Here is a 13,927-nt window from a genome sequence, read left to right on the forward strand (position 1 = left end):
GTCCAGGATAAATCTGTCATATACAATTTATACTTAAATAAGATTAGATTTTAGACTTAGAATTAATTTAAAATAGTTGTGTTTTCAGACTGCTATAGTGGAATGAATGTAGTTTTCCTGAAAGAATTGGGGGGGGGGGCAGGTATAGAATGCTATAAACTGAATAATTTTATCTTCAACAAATCATACATTAAAAATTTTATTCCTAATGCAATGGAATTTATAAAATGAAGACTTTGGCAGGTAATTTCATTGAGATTGTTTCTTGAGAGTAGAAAACTCACAATGTTATATCAGTAAGAGACAGCCTATATGCCTACAGGAAGTGACTTTAGTCTATGTAAGTTCACAGTAGGAAGGTGTCCACCTACAAGAGAAGAACAGAACTTGGTGTCCCCAGCTTCCATAATTGTGAGAAATTTCTGTTGTTTAAGTCATCCATTCTAGGGTACTTTGTTATGTCAATCATGAGGACACTAAAATATTGTGTTTATGCACAAATAGTATTAATATTTTCACATACTTACTAGGCCATATGCTCCAAAACACAACAACTAAACCTTTAACATGACATGTACACTATGTACTTAATTTCACAATATTGTCAGAGACCACCAGAAATTTCAGGTTTCTTTTCCTAAATAACATAAAAATAGGAAAGATAGCTCCAAGCTGGCATACAAATGCTTCTATTTGTAATCCTCCTTTTTATTCTCATCATAAAATACATAATGCACACAGAGACTTAGAGAGTAAGGCATAAATCTTTATTACTATCCAGGCCATTCAAATATACCAAAGGCTTTATTCCAAATCTGATGTGAAGAATTTCAGGGTTAAATTGTAGTATACATTTTTAAAATGCTGTATTTATTCAATATCCACTCTCCGGATTTATACTTATACATTACCATTCCTGAGAAGCCATAGTTGACCCCACCCAGAGTGTCTTTTTGTTGGACCCTCACAACTGAGCCACTGTCTCACCTGCTCTTATCTCCATAGGGGCAGACATAAGAACCTATGGACAGATTCTTTACCCAAAGGAGAACAGGAATTAACAAAATTAGCTAAACAATCCTCAGCATTTTTTTTTTTAATTTGCAAGGGAGAGACAGATGCAGAAAATAATCTTTTGTCTTCCAGTCTAACCCTAAAAGGCTAACAATAGCTGGGCCAGAACAGTTAAAGCCAGGAGACTAGAACTAGATCTGGGTTTCCCATTTGATTGGCAAGGTCCAAATATTTAAATCATCACCTGTTGCCTCCTAATATGTGCATACCAGGAAGCTAGAATCAGAAGTGGAGCTGGACTCAAAAGCAGATATTCAGACTGGGGTGTGGAAATCCCAAGTGTGTTATTAAGTACTAAACCAAAGACCTTTTCCCAAAACAACTAACTTTAAACCTAAGTCATATGTAATGATTGTCTGCAAATTTCCATTCCTTCAGTCTTGTTACCTACTGTGTTTCTACTGTGTGAGTCTGTATTATGTCCTGCTCTTCATCACCAGACACTTTTTAAAGATTTATTTATTTTATTTGAAAGGCAGAGTTAAAGAGAGACTGAGGCAAGGAGAGAGAGAATCATTCATCTGCTGGTTCACTCCCCAGAAGGCTGCAACAGCTGGAGCTGCACTGATCTGAAGCCAGGAGCTTCTTCTGGGTTTCTCACATGGGGGCAGGGGCCCTAGGACTTGGGGCATCTCCCACTTTTTTTGGGGCTTTCCCAGGCCATAGCAGAGAGCTGGATTCGAAGTGGAGCAGCTGGGACTCAAACCGGTGCCCATATGAGATGCCAGCATTGCAAGTGTTGGCTTTATCTGCTATGCCACAGCACCGACCCCAGGAAGCACTTTTTTCTATAACAATCCTGCAAAGCTCTTTCACTCATGTCAACTGATTATGCTAGCCTTTAATAAAGCTCACTGAAGTTAACAGGACTATAAAGGGGTCAAAGACAATATCCAGTGACACACAACGGTCAGTTTTCAAATCTCAGCAGATCAGTAGACAGCGATTTCTTGCCTCTATACTAGTTCAGAGTGATAAGGAGAACTCACATTAGCCACCTACTCAGCAGCACTTTCTTCTGTGAACTTGCTTTCCTTTTTAACATTTTCTATGCCCTCACTCTTCCTCTGGTGCCAGGTCCTAAAGAAGCCACTCATATGTGCTCCTGTCTCAGCCCTGTTTTGGAAGAAAATAGAACTAAGATGGAAGGAAATCTAAGCAGTAAAAACATCCCCTACACATATCTAGTCATAGATAATAATACAATGTCCATACAGAAAACCAGAAACTCTTTCAGATAAGAAAACAAGATGCCGAGCCAGAAAATGTAAAACTACCAAGCATAAGAGATTGTGTCAAGATCAGTCAAAAACTTAACCAGCACCTCAGTCAATAGAAACCATAATTAATCTAAGAATCATACACCAAATCTACAACAGAGAAATTAGGGATTTCTGAAGATAACTTTCTTCTTCTTGTCACTCAGGCTTATTTGTAAATAAAACATATGACAATGAGCTGAGGAGAGGTGAATTTATTGAGACATCAGTGATCAGAAACATTTAAAAACAAAAAACAAAACTCCATTTAGACATAAGAAATGACTTTTTTAAGGAAAGAATAATCATGTATTAATACTGAGATCTGGAGCAGGAAGCTACCTAATCAATTTGATGTTGACCCTACTAGCACTTCCGTCAAGTTTCCATATCTGATCAGTCTTTCAACTTTTACCCCCAGAGATCATGCTCATCTATTTCATGAAATTTCAGTTACCTCCAGGAAGTAACAAGAGAATCTGGCTTCCTATTGTTACTATCAGAAATGATCACAAACTTGATAACTGAAAAAAGGTAAATGCATTGTCACTATTTAAAAGATGAAAGCAAATCACTCTCTCTGGCTCAAGCTGAAATGCAGGGAGGTCTATGCTCCATCTGGTCCCAAGGGAATAATCTGTTCCTTGCCACTTCCAGCTTCCAGTAGCATCTGTCATTGCTTGTGGTTATACCACTTTCATTCTTGGCTTCATGGTGACATCAATTTCTATTTTCTTTGAATATAAACCTCCTTTGGCCTTTGGATTGTGTGAGCACATGTGACTGAAGCCAGGGTTACACAGAAAACCCAGGCTAACCCAATCACATGTATGAAATTTTTTTCAACATAATACATCCAGTTTCCATGAAAAAAAAAAAAAACATATTTAGCTGGGAGCCAAAAACAAGTCCTCAGTCATGCAATATTTTAGATGAGATCTGAGTAACATAGAATATGCCCCATTGGCAGCAGTCCAGCAAACCATTCAACCTCACTGGAACTGCCATCAGCCACACCATTCATTTTCTATTAAATATGGGATTATCCTGAGATTTGATATGATGAACTGTTGGAAGAAGCCTAGGAGACTTGACAAAGGATAGTGAGCTATTCTCACTGGGTAGTATTTGAGGCAGAAGGGATGACTGGCAGGACTGTCCTCCTGATGGAAAATAAAAGATCTACTGCAGCTAGATGATCATAGCATTTGCAGCCAAGTCACCAAGAAATGGACACACATCCTAGGTAGTGTCTATCCTGACTATATTCTGAGGTCTGAGTTGTGCATATATCTGACTAAAATCTTAAAAAGATTGTGTAAATGGCGAAGGGATGAAAATACAAATTTTCAACGAAGCTGAGGGTCAGCTTTAGGAGGGCAGAATACAACCAAAAAGATTACCACAAAATCACTATAAAGTTATATTAACACAAAAGTAAACTACATTGACATACCCATTTCTCTGTTGCAATCGGTACCCTCTGAATAGACTTCAGTCCAAGTTCTTATGTCTGGGCAAGAAGGAATTTAAGGAAGAAAATTAGAAACAGGGGATCATGAATGAAAGATTTTAAAAGGGACTGTATACACTCAGTAATACAGGAAAATTCAAGAGATGAGAAGTGCTGCAATTTATAAGATTTGAGGTTGTCCTTTTATAGAATGATGGTGATGTGTGGGATAACACCTGCTTGAATATACAAACACATCTTGGTTAGTGTTGCCTAATCCAGGTAATTTGAAAATTCTCGTAAGTATACAGATCACCAGAGACTCATTCAATATGCTGGACATAGCACTCATCATTCAGGGTTGGGGTAGAGTATCATGGTTGGAACATAGTCAGTTGACATGCCTATGGTCACACCAGTGGTTTTACTACAATAATATAGGGAAAGAGTCCTGGGCAGATAACAAAATTGCTATACAAAATAATTTTGTAACTAATAAAGATGGTATTTCAAATAAGTGTTGCAGATTGAATATTTGTTAGCAAAATTTATACATGAGAGCGTAGTTCATTTACTTGGTCTAACAATAATGGGAAACTTAAAACAAGATAACAAGATAAACAAGATAAAAAAGAGTTTCTAAAGAACAATTAACCAGTGTTGGTCTCACAGTATAATTCCATCATGTAAATTGCCTAATATGTGCTGAGGTGTGATTCCACCAAAGAATTGTTCCACACACAATACTTTTTCAGAGGCTTCTTTGTAATTTTGTTAAGGTTTGCTGAGTTTGTCTTACAGTAATGGTTTTTTTCAAATTAAATTATGGTCATAGGAGTTTTCCTATGTGTGAGTTCTCAGTTAAGCTTTGAGAGATGACTTATGGTACAGGGCTTCACTATGCATGCATGTTTTCTCATTTCTGAGAGTCTTCATGGGAATTCAAGACTGATTTATGACAGATTTTTTTTTCATATTCATTACATTGAAATGTTTAATTTGTGAATTCTCTGATGTCCATTGAGGTCTAGTTTCTAGCTAAATATTTTCTCATATTTACTGCATTCAAAAGATATCACCTTCTGTGAATTTGATATTTCTCCAAGCATGAATTCCAGGAAAATATTTTTCCACATTCATTACACTCCAACAAAACCCCCTGGGTGAATTCTGATGCACAATGATGATCGGTTTCTGACAAATGGCTTTCTTCACACTAATGACATTCATAAGCTTTCTCCACTATGTGCATATCTTGTTGCATGAGGTGTGATTTTCAGCAAAAGGCTCTGTCACAATGGTTAAACTGATTTTGGGAAAAAGCTCTTCTGTACTCATTATATTCTCAAGGACTCTCCTTTCTTTGAATTTTCTTATGTGTTATGAAATATCCTGAAGGAAAAAAAGCTAATCCACATTTATTACATTCATAAGTATTCACCTTTTGAGTTCTCTGATATAAGGTGTGATTTTGGCAAAGAGCGTTCCTACACTCATTAAATTCATGAGGTTCCCCACCCCCCAATGTGAATCCCATATGAATTCTCTGAAGTCTTATGAGGTGTGACTTCTGAAGACTTTTCCAATGCATTACATTCAAAGGATTTTCCCCTGTATGAATTTGATGATGTGTAATAAGAGTTGAATTATGATAAAAGGCTTTCTCAGTCATTAAAAAGGTTTCTTCTCCTGTGAATTCTCTGATGTAGGAGGAGATGTGACTTTTGGCCAAAGGCTTTTCCACAGTCATTACATTCATGACGTTTCTCCCCTGTGTGAATTCTCTGATGTGTTATAAGTTGTGATTTCTGGGAAAAGGCTTTTCCACAGTCATTACATTCATGAGGCTTCTCTCCTGTGTGAATTCTCTGATGTGTCTGGAGGTGGGACTTATGACTGAAAGTTTTTCCGCAGTCATTACATTCATAAGGTTTCTCCCCTGTGTGTATTCTCTGATGTGTTATGAGGCATGATTTCTGGAAAAAGGCTTTCCCACAGTAAATACATTCATGATGTTTCTCACCTGTGTGAATTTTTTGATGTGTTATAAGGTTTGATTTCTGGGAAAATGCTTTCCCACAGTCATTACATTCATGACATTTCTCCCCTGTGTGAGTTCTCTGATGCCGTATGAGGCCCGATTTACAGACAAATGCTTTTCCACAGTCACTGCATTCATGAGGCTTCTCTCCTGTGTGAATTCTCTGATGTATGATGAGGTGCGACTTAAAGCCAAAGGCTTTTCCACAGTCATTACACTCATGAGGCTTCTCCCCTGTGTGAGTTCCTTGATGTATTAAGAGTTGTGACTTATAGCAAAAGGCTTTTCCACAGTGATTGCACATATAAGGTTTCTCTCCTGTGTGAATTCTCTGATGCCGTATGAGTTGTGGCTTAGAGCCAAAGGCTTTTCCACAATCATTACATTCATGAGGTCTCTCCCTTGTGTGAGTTCTCTGATGCTGTATGAGATGTGATTTAGAGCCAAAGGCTTTTCCACAGTTACTGCATTCATGAGGCTTCTCCCCTGTGTGAGTTCGCTGATGCTGTATGAGATGTGACTTAAAACCAAAGGCTTTTCCACAGTCATTACATTCATGACGTTTCTCCCCTGTATGAGTTCTCTGATGTATTTTGAGTTGTGATTTATAACAAAAGGCTTTTCCACAGTCATTGCATTCATGAGGCTTCTTTCTTGTGTGAATTTTCTGATGTGTTATAAGGTTTGATTTCTGGAGAAAGATTTTTTGACATTCATTACATTCACGATGTTTCCTCTGCCTGTGGATTTTCTGATGTCTAATGAGATCTGACTTCTGGTAAGTGTTTTCTCCACTTTCATTGTATAAATGAGGATTTTCTTGTAAGTGAGTACAGTGATCAATGGTATGGCAGGACTTATAACTGAATGAATTTCGGCAAAGTGTACAAGCATAGGGCTTTTTCCCTATTTGTGGTCTCTGATTTACTTTAAGATGTGATTGGTCAATGACATGTTCCACAGACTTAATATATTCAGAAAGTTTCTCTCTTGTGTGGGTTTGTTGATGCTTACTGAGTTTAGAATTTTTATAGAGAGCTTTTTCTATTTGAATTGCTTTTCCAACAGTGACAGTTGACTTATTACTTGTATCTCGTTTATGAACCCTCTCAAATGTACAGAGTATCTTCTTCCTATTGAAGGTTTCCCCTTGTCCAATATGTTCAACTGACTGCTTCACAGTCTGAATCTTGCAATGCTGACTAACTGGGTCATAGCACTGGACAGAGTTCCCAGGTACCTTAGTGGCATCAAATTTATCTCCAGGCCTACAAGGGGGATACACATCTTGAAACACATTGCATTCCTCAGCATTCATTCCTGAATAGGTTCCCTTCTTGATAATCAGTTTTGGAATATGGCTTGAACTTAAATTGAGTGTTTTTCTTAATACAATTCTCTTGAGATTTGATGTCTTGTTATATTTCATACCATCCTGATTCAAATTTGTGTCTTCACTTTCCTGGTGTGTCTTAGTCAGGTAATCCCATTTCATGGCAACTGAAATGAGAAAAAAAAAAATAACCATGCCACTGAATCACATATAATTGCTTTTCCTAGCATACTGATGTAAGGGAATGAGATTACTTGTTTTCCAAGTGGCATAAGATTCTAACATAATCAGTACAAGATACTTTACTATGACTACTACATGTTTTTTATTAAAACATTCATATATTACATTATATCAGTGGATTTCCCAATATTCACTATGATCTTGTTTACTAACTGAATTTTTTTCAAGTATGGAAGATTGGGTTATGTGCTATGATGTGCTAAGTCATGGATTGAGATGCCTGTATCCCAAAATGGTGCCAGTTGGAACCCTGGCTACTCTGTTTGCAGTACAGCTCTCTGCTTATGTAAACTTGGAGGCAGATGATGGTACATGTCCTTGGGATCCTGTGAGACACTACAGAGGCCTAGATAGAATTTCAGGATTTTGGCTTCAGACTAGTCAGGCCTAACTGTTGCAGGCATTTGGGGAGTAAGGTAATAGAAAATCTCTTTCTCTCTCTCCTCTCATTGTGATTCTGCCTTTCACAAAGATGAAACAACTCTATACGATTTTAAAGAATGGAGAAATATTTAGTAAAATCACTCACTCATTGCCTGGCAACCAATTTCTTCCCTGTTCTGTTCCTGAGTTTATTTTTATAAAAAATGTGTTTTCTGCTTCTCTGATATTTCAGCCATAAATATGGGAAAATTTTACTGTATCATTTATTTGTAGGTGGAGAAGATGAAATGTGTCTGTACTCTAAGCAGGACCACATTTAAGGAACGGGATTTGAATTTATGGTTGTCTCATATTTAGTGTTCCCAGGAAAACAGCGTTTGTGGGATTTCTCAAATGAAAAGCTCTGCTTTTATCTGCACTCTATGATAGCTTCCTCATATTCCTAAGGAAACCAAACATCTTCAGCTTCTCAGAACCACAATAGGTACAGAAAAGTCCCAATATACCACACTGGGTATGCACTCCCTACCAGTTTAAAGATTTGTTTCTGCAACCCAGGGTGTATTCATCTCTTTGTTTTCTAGCTCATTCTGAAATCATCAGTCCTGCTTCTCTCCTTTCAATTCTTTCTATAAACAGCCCTGTTTGATGATTTGAGTTTCTGTAAGCTTATGATCAGCTGTTTCCTATTTTCACAGAAATCTTTATTTCCTATGCCTTTCTTATCTTTGTGTTTTTTTTTCAGTGATACTGAAACATGAGAGCATTAGTATTTCCAACTCCATGCTTAAACAAATCAGAGCCATTCAACATGAACCCATGAGGTTACATGACCTTAGGATTCAGAATTTCATGACTTTCTTGATTAACCTACAATTGACTTATTTTTCTGTTGCTATACAGATGCATGCTTAGCTTCATGATTTCTGATGTCACAACACAGAGGCTTGTTCCTGGTCATCTTTTAGTGTTTACTTATTTACTTATTTGAGAGTCAGAGAGACAGAATGAGACACAGAGAATGAAACAGTGGGTTGCCAGTTACAAGCTCACTCCTCAATTGTTTCCAACAACCTATTACTATTTATTTGAAAGGCAAAGAGAGAGAGAGAGAGAGAGAGAAAAAAAAGAGTTCACATATATTGGTTCAGTCTTGAGATGCTTATAAAAGCAAGTTCTCTGCCTGGTCAAAACAATGAGTGAGAATTCAATTGGAATAACTACTAATAAACAAGTTCCTATACATTTTCCAATCAAGAAGCATTGAAAAAATTAACAAATGCATGAAGAAAAAAGTAGGAAACTGTAGAGAAGGGCAGTTAGAATTTGGAAAATGTATCTAACCTAGGAAAAAAGCCTTAGTAACACCAGAAAAGTATTGGAATTTCTTAAAATCAAAGAACATACTCACCAAGAACAAAAGAGACAGATACTGGTATCCCTAGATACTCCAGAATGTTAGTGTCTGATGCAAATCCAGTTATCATCAGGAATAAGACTTGGGAAATTTAGTGGAAAGAGCACCAGTCAATATCTGCTGCACTCTTCCTGCCTTGGCCTCCCTGCCCAATATGTACAGACTGACCTGGAAGGCTTTGACTTAGGCATTCTTCCACTATCCATGGCTCTGCTCCTTGCTCCAACTTGAAGATCAAGTCAGGTTTGGTCATGCAGTGTCCTATTGATGGAAACAATGTAAGACTTTGGGAAATCACTATCTTTGGTTATTGAAAGGACTACAGCTTGGTCCAGGAGCTATGCAACAAATGTTCCAATCTGAATCCTTTTGTAGACGGTGGACATTCAGAGTATTCATGGGCTCAAATTCTGTATCTGCCCATCACTAAACTTTATAAAGAGCTGACTTATTTGTCAAATAGCAAGAAAATGTTACCACTGGGCTTGTGATGGATATCACTCACCCAACGAGAGCAGGCTGCTGTAGATCTCCATCATTACATCCTTGTATAGGGTTTTCTGAGTTTTGTTCATGTTCTGCCATTCCTCCCAGGTAAAGTACACAGCCAGGTCTTCAAATGTTATCATCACCTGTGATAGAACACTTCTGGTCAACATATCAACTCTGTCACAAAACAAACACTGACAGTTTTATATCTTGTATATGGCTATGGAGAAAGAAATAAGGCTGTGCTTTTATTGTAGAGTTTGGACAGCCACACATTCAAGAGGAAGTCAAATGCATGGTCTAAAGGCTGTGGAAAAATGCCCAAGGTGTAGTGAAATAGCAGTGTCACATCACAAAGGGCCACATGTGTCAAGGGGAATTGCACAGCAGCTGAATAGGGAATCAGACTGACTCTTGGATGAGCCATGACTGTTTGAGCAGAATGCAGAAGTATTCAGGGAAAAACATTAGAAACTATCAGTGAAGCTATGGTAGGAATGAGCAGAAAAGAATATATAGCAAAACACCATACACAGGCACTTCTAATATCGCAGAAAAAAATGTTTTAAAAAGAAGGCAGGCATTTAACTTAGTGTTTATGAGGCAAGCTAAGATCCTCTACTTCTACTTCCAATTGCCTGTGTTGCATTTCCAGGGCTGGTTCCAGTTTCCACTTCCAAGCTAATGCAGACCTGGGGAAGCAGTGGTGATGCCACCAATGAGGGAGACCTAGACTCCATCCCTGACTCCTGACTTCAGTCCTGCCCTACCTCAGCTATGTGTGGTTACTTAGAAAGTAAATACAAGGGAGCTCTCAATATCTCTGTCAGTCCAGCTTCTCTATCAAGCACATAAATATTTTAAATAAGGAAGAAGATTCAAGTAAGAGAAAGAATAGAAAATAGCCTTTGACTTTGTCTATGATTCTTCTACTGATAAACATTTGAAGAACTGAAATAACATTACACCAAATTAAAGTGAAAACGATGGGGTCATTTGCCCAAAAACAGAACTTGGGAAAATCTGCAGTACAATTTGCTTTTGTGAATAGCTGAGATTAATATATAGATATTTGTTTAAGAACCTGCAGTAGGTATCAGTATTGTGGTACAGCAGGTTAAGCCTCTACTTGCAACACTGGCATACCATGTGAACAGATGATTTGAGTCCTAGATACTCACTTTAATCCAGCTCCCTACTAATGTGCCTGAAAGAGCAGTGAAATATGGCCTGAATATTTGAGTCCCTTGCACCAATATTGGAGACCTGGATGGATTCCCAGGCTCCTGGCTTTGGCCTGGCCCAGTCCCAGACATTATGGCCATTTGGGGAGTGAAGTAGTGGATGGAAGATCTCTCTTTATCTTTCCCCACCTCTTGCCATCTCTGTAACTCTGCCTTTCAAATAAATAAAAGTCTTAAGCAGCAAAAGAATTTACATAGGCTGGCACTATAGTGTAGCAGATTAAAGCCCTGGCCTAGAGTGCTGGCATCCCATTACTTGCTGGTTTGAGTCCTGGCTGCTGCACTTCCAATCCAGCCCCCTGCTAATGTACCTCAGAAAGCAGTGGAGGATGGTCCAAAACCTTGGGCCCCTGAACCTACATGGGAGACCCAGAAGAAACTTCTGGTTCCTGGCTTTGGATCAGCCCAGCACTGGCTGTTGTAGCCATTTGGGGAGCAAACCAGCAGATGAAAGACCTCTCTGTCTCTACCTCTCTGTGTAACTCTGTCTTCTAAATAAACAAAATATATCTTTTTATATATATAAAATAACATACAGTAGATTCTTTTCCCAAACATTACTGATCCTATCCATGAATCAAGTAAGCACCTGAATACTATTAAAGACTACATTATTCTAGTAATTCAAAAACAAACTTAACTGCCTTGTGTTTTAGCACTAGGCTACTCTTATCCTTGTACAAGTATTTATTTCTAGGGTAGCACTAAACACTAAATACTAAAATGCTGTCCACTACATCATCTTTGTGACAATAAAGACTGTTTCAGACATCATGACCCCAAATTTTAGCATATGATACTCCAAGCTTCAACTCAAAACATGTAACAAATCTATCTTTTTGCTATGGCAACAGAAGGGACAGAGACAGAATTACCATATATTAGATGACTGTAATGATTCTTGCCTGATTCATCATGCATCTTGCTTGTATATATTCCCTGAGAATAAATTTTATGTTTCATTTTTTTCATTTTAATTAATAAACTTATAAATCTCCTAAAATAAAAACCGACAACTGAGTAATAGTTAAGAAAACCACTGGCCGGCGCCATGGCTCACTAGGCTAATCCTCCGCCTTGCGGCACCGGCACACCAGGTTCTAGTCCTGGTCAGGGCACCGATCCTGTCCCGGATGCCCCTCTTCCAGGCCAGCTCTCTGCTGTGGCCAGGGAGTGCAGTGGAGGATGGCCCAAGTGCTTGGGCCCTGCACCCCATGGGAAACCAGGATAAGCACCTGGCTCCTACCATCGGATCAGCGCAGTGCGCCGACCGCAGCGCGCCTACCATGGCGGCCATTGGAGGGTGAACCAACGGCAAAAGGAAGACCTCTCTCTCTGTCTCTCTCTTACTGTCCACTCTGCCTGTCAAAAATTAAAAAAAAAAATAAAATAAAATAAAAAAAATAAAGAAAACCACTTACAGATGATGCATTAATTTTCTTTGCTCTTGGAAATATGTGGAGGTGCCCAGAATTATACCTGGAAGAGAAGGGAATGGGAGGACTTAAAAGAAAATTTATCTGGCTTCATTCTACATTGAACTGTGAAAAAAATGACAGAATGAATAAAGAATATAGAATACATTAACTGAGATAACATCAGCTTCACTGTGAAGGATTAAATCTTTAGACATCAAAATACATTGGAAAGCGCACCCACCTCTATTAAGTGACAGAGATGAAACAGAAGTTGTCATTGCTTAAAGAAAGCATTGTCTACACATTTTGTAAAATAATATAATAGTAAAATATTAAAAATTTAAGGGTGATTGTTCAAATAAGTTAAGTTTATTAAAGAGATAAACATTATATTTTTACTAAAATTTATTCTAAAAAAGTTATTTCAGATTTACTATTTTTCTATTAATTCAGAAGTACCAAATAGGATTCCACAAAGTGTGTACACTAGAAAACTACGTTTTTTTTTTCAGACCTGAAATTCTATAGAAAGTATGCAACTTAAAGCTTCACATTTTTGGCCAAAATTGCATTGGAACAAATATACTTAATGTATATTTAATGTAGTACACTTTTCCAGTAATGATTCCAAATTACTTGATACCCAATATACATTCCTTCATCAGATCCTGCCTGGATTTCACCATTTCACTTGCTTTATCCCATGAGATATCAGTAAATATGATAGAAACAGATAGTTTGGAAAATATTTACCTTTTCAGATTTGCCCTATTTTACACAGTTATCTTATGAAAAACGCTGGGGCCTGCCTGTTGAAGAGATATGATCTAGCCAAAAATCAACACAAAGCTCCAGATATTTAAGTGAAGTCACCTCCATCTCTAAGGCACCAGACTCAATCAGTGCATCGAATGACTAAACCCTAATTTCCAATCCCAGAATGATCATAGGAACTGCCCATCTGAACCCATCCCAACATACTGGATCAGAATTACAAATCAAATGGCTACTTATTAAGCCATTATGTTTTCTGATTTGTCCTACAACAAATGTTGATACATACTGGTGAGTATGGGGACAAAGTTCAATTATCTGCAAAATAACTAGTACAATTTCACAATCTCAGGTTGAAGTTTCCATAAGCACAGGACCAGCATTGTCACATAGCAAATTAAGCTGCCGCCTAAAATGCAAACACTTCATATGGGCACTGGTCCAGGTTCTAGCTGTTGCACTTTCAATCCATCTCCCTGGTAGTGGCCTCAGAAAAGCAGTGGAAGATGGCCCATGTACTTGGGCAAATGCTACCTACATAGGAGACACAGAAGAAGCTCCTGGATCATGGCCTCAACCTGTCCCAGCCTTGCCCATTGCAGCCATTTGGGGAGTGAACTAACAGATTGAAGATCTCTCTCTCTATATATAACCCTTTCATATAAATTTAAAAAACTAAGAAAAAAAGCAATAAACATGATCTATGCCTACCAATTGGATTATAACAAGCTGTTGACACAAAAAAAAAGGTTCTGAGAATCACATAAATAAATTATCTGGAGATCACAAGGTTATAAT

At 37.9% G+C, this 13,927-nt stretch overlaps 1 protein-coding gene across 7 annotated transcripts in view; it reads right to left on the minus strand.

Moving 5' to 3' along the window:
* Nucleotides 1–764: 764 nt before the first annotated feature.
* LOC133749210 (zinc finger protein 260-like) overlaps nt 765–13,927 on the minus strand; it is a 52,785-nt gene continuing 39,622 nt past the window's right edge. For 4 of the 7 annotated variants that reach the window (XM_062178420.1, XM_062178421.1, XM_062178418.1 and 1 more), the window contains 4 exons: nt 12,359–12,416; nt 9,710–9,836; nt 9,373–9,465; nt 765–7,327 (listed from right to left, as the gene is read on the minus strand). In XM_062178420.1, coding sequence (XP_062034404.1) covers nt 5,451–7,327; nt 9,373–9,465; nt 9,710–9,833 — 2,094 coding nt within the window. In that variant the 5' untranslated portion in view covers nt 9,834–9,836; nt 12,359–12,416 and the 3' untranslated portion in view covers nt 765–5,450. Of the gene's footprint in view, nt 7,328–9,198; nt 9,334–9,372; nt 9,466–9,709; nt 9,837–12,358; nt 12,417–13,927 lie in introns of those variants that run through there. The other 3 variants (XR_009864573.1, XM_062178422.1, XM_062178423.1) reach the window with 3 other exon arrangements.

Source organism: Lepus europaeus, chromosome 20 (assembly GCF_033115175.1).
Source record: "Lepus europaeus isolate LE1 chromosome 20, mLepTim1.pri, whole genome shotgun sequence".
NCBI classification, from domain to species: domain Eukaryota; kingdom Metazoa; phylum Chordata; class Mammalia; order Lagomorpha; family Leporidae; genus Lepus; species Lepus europaeus.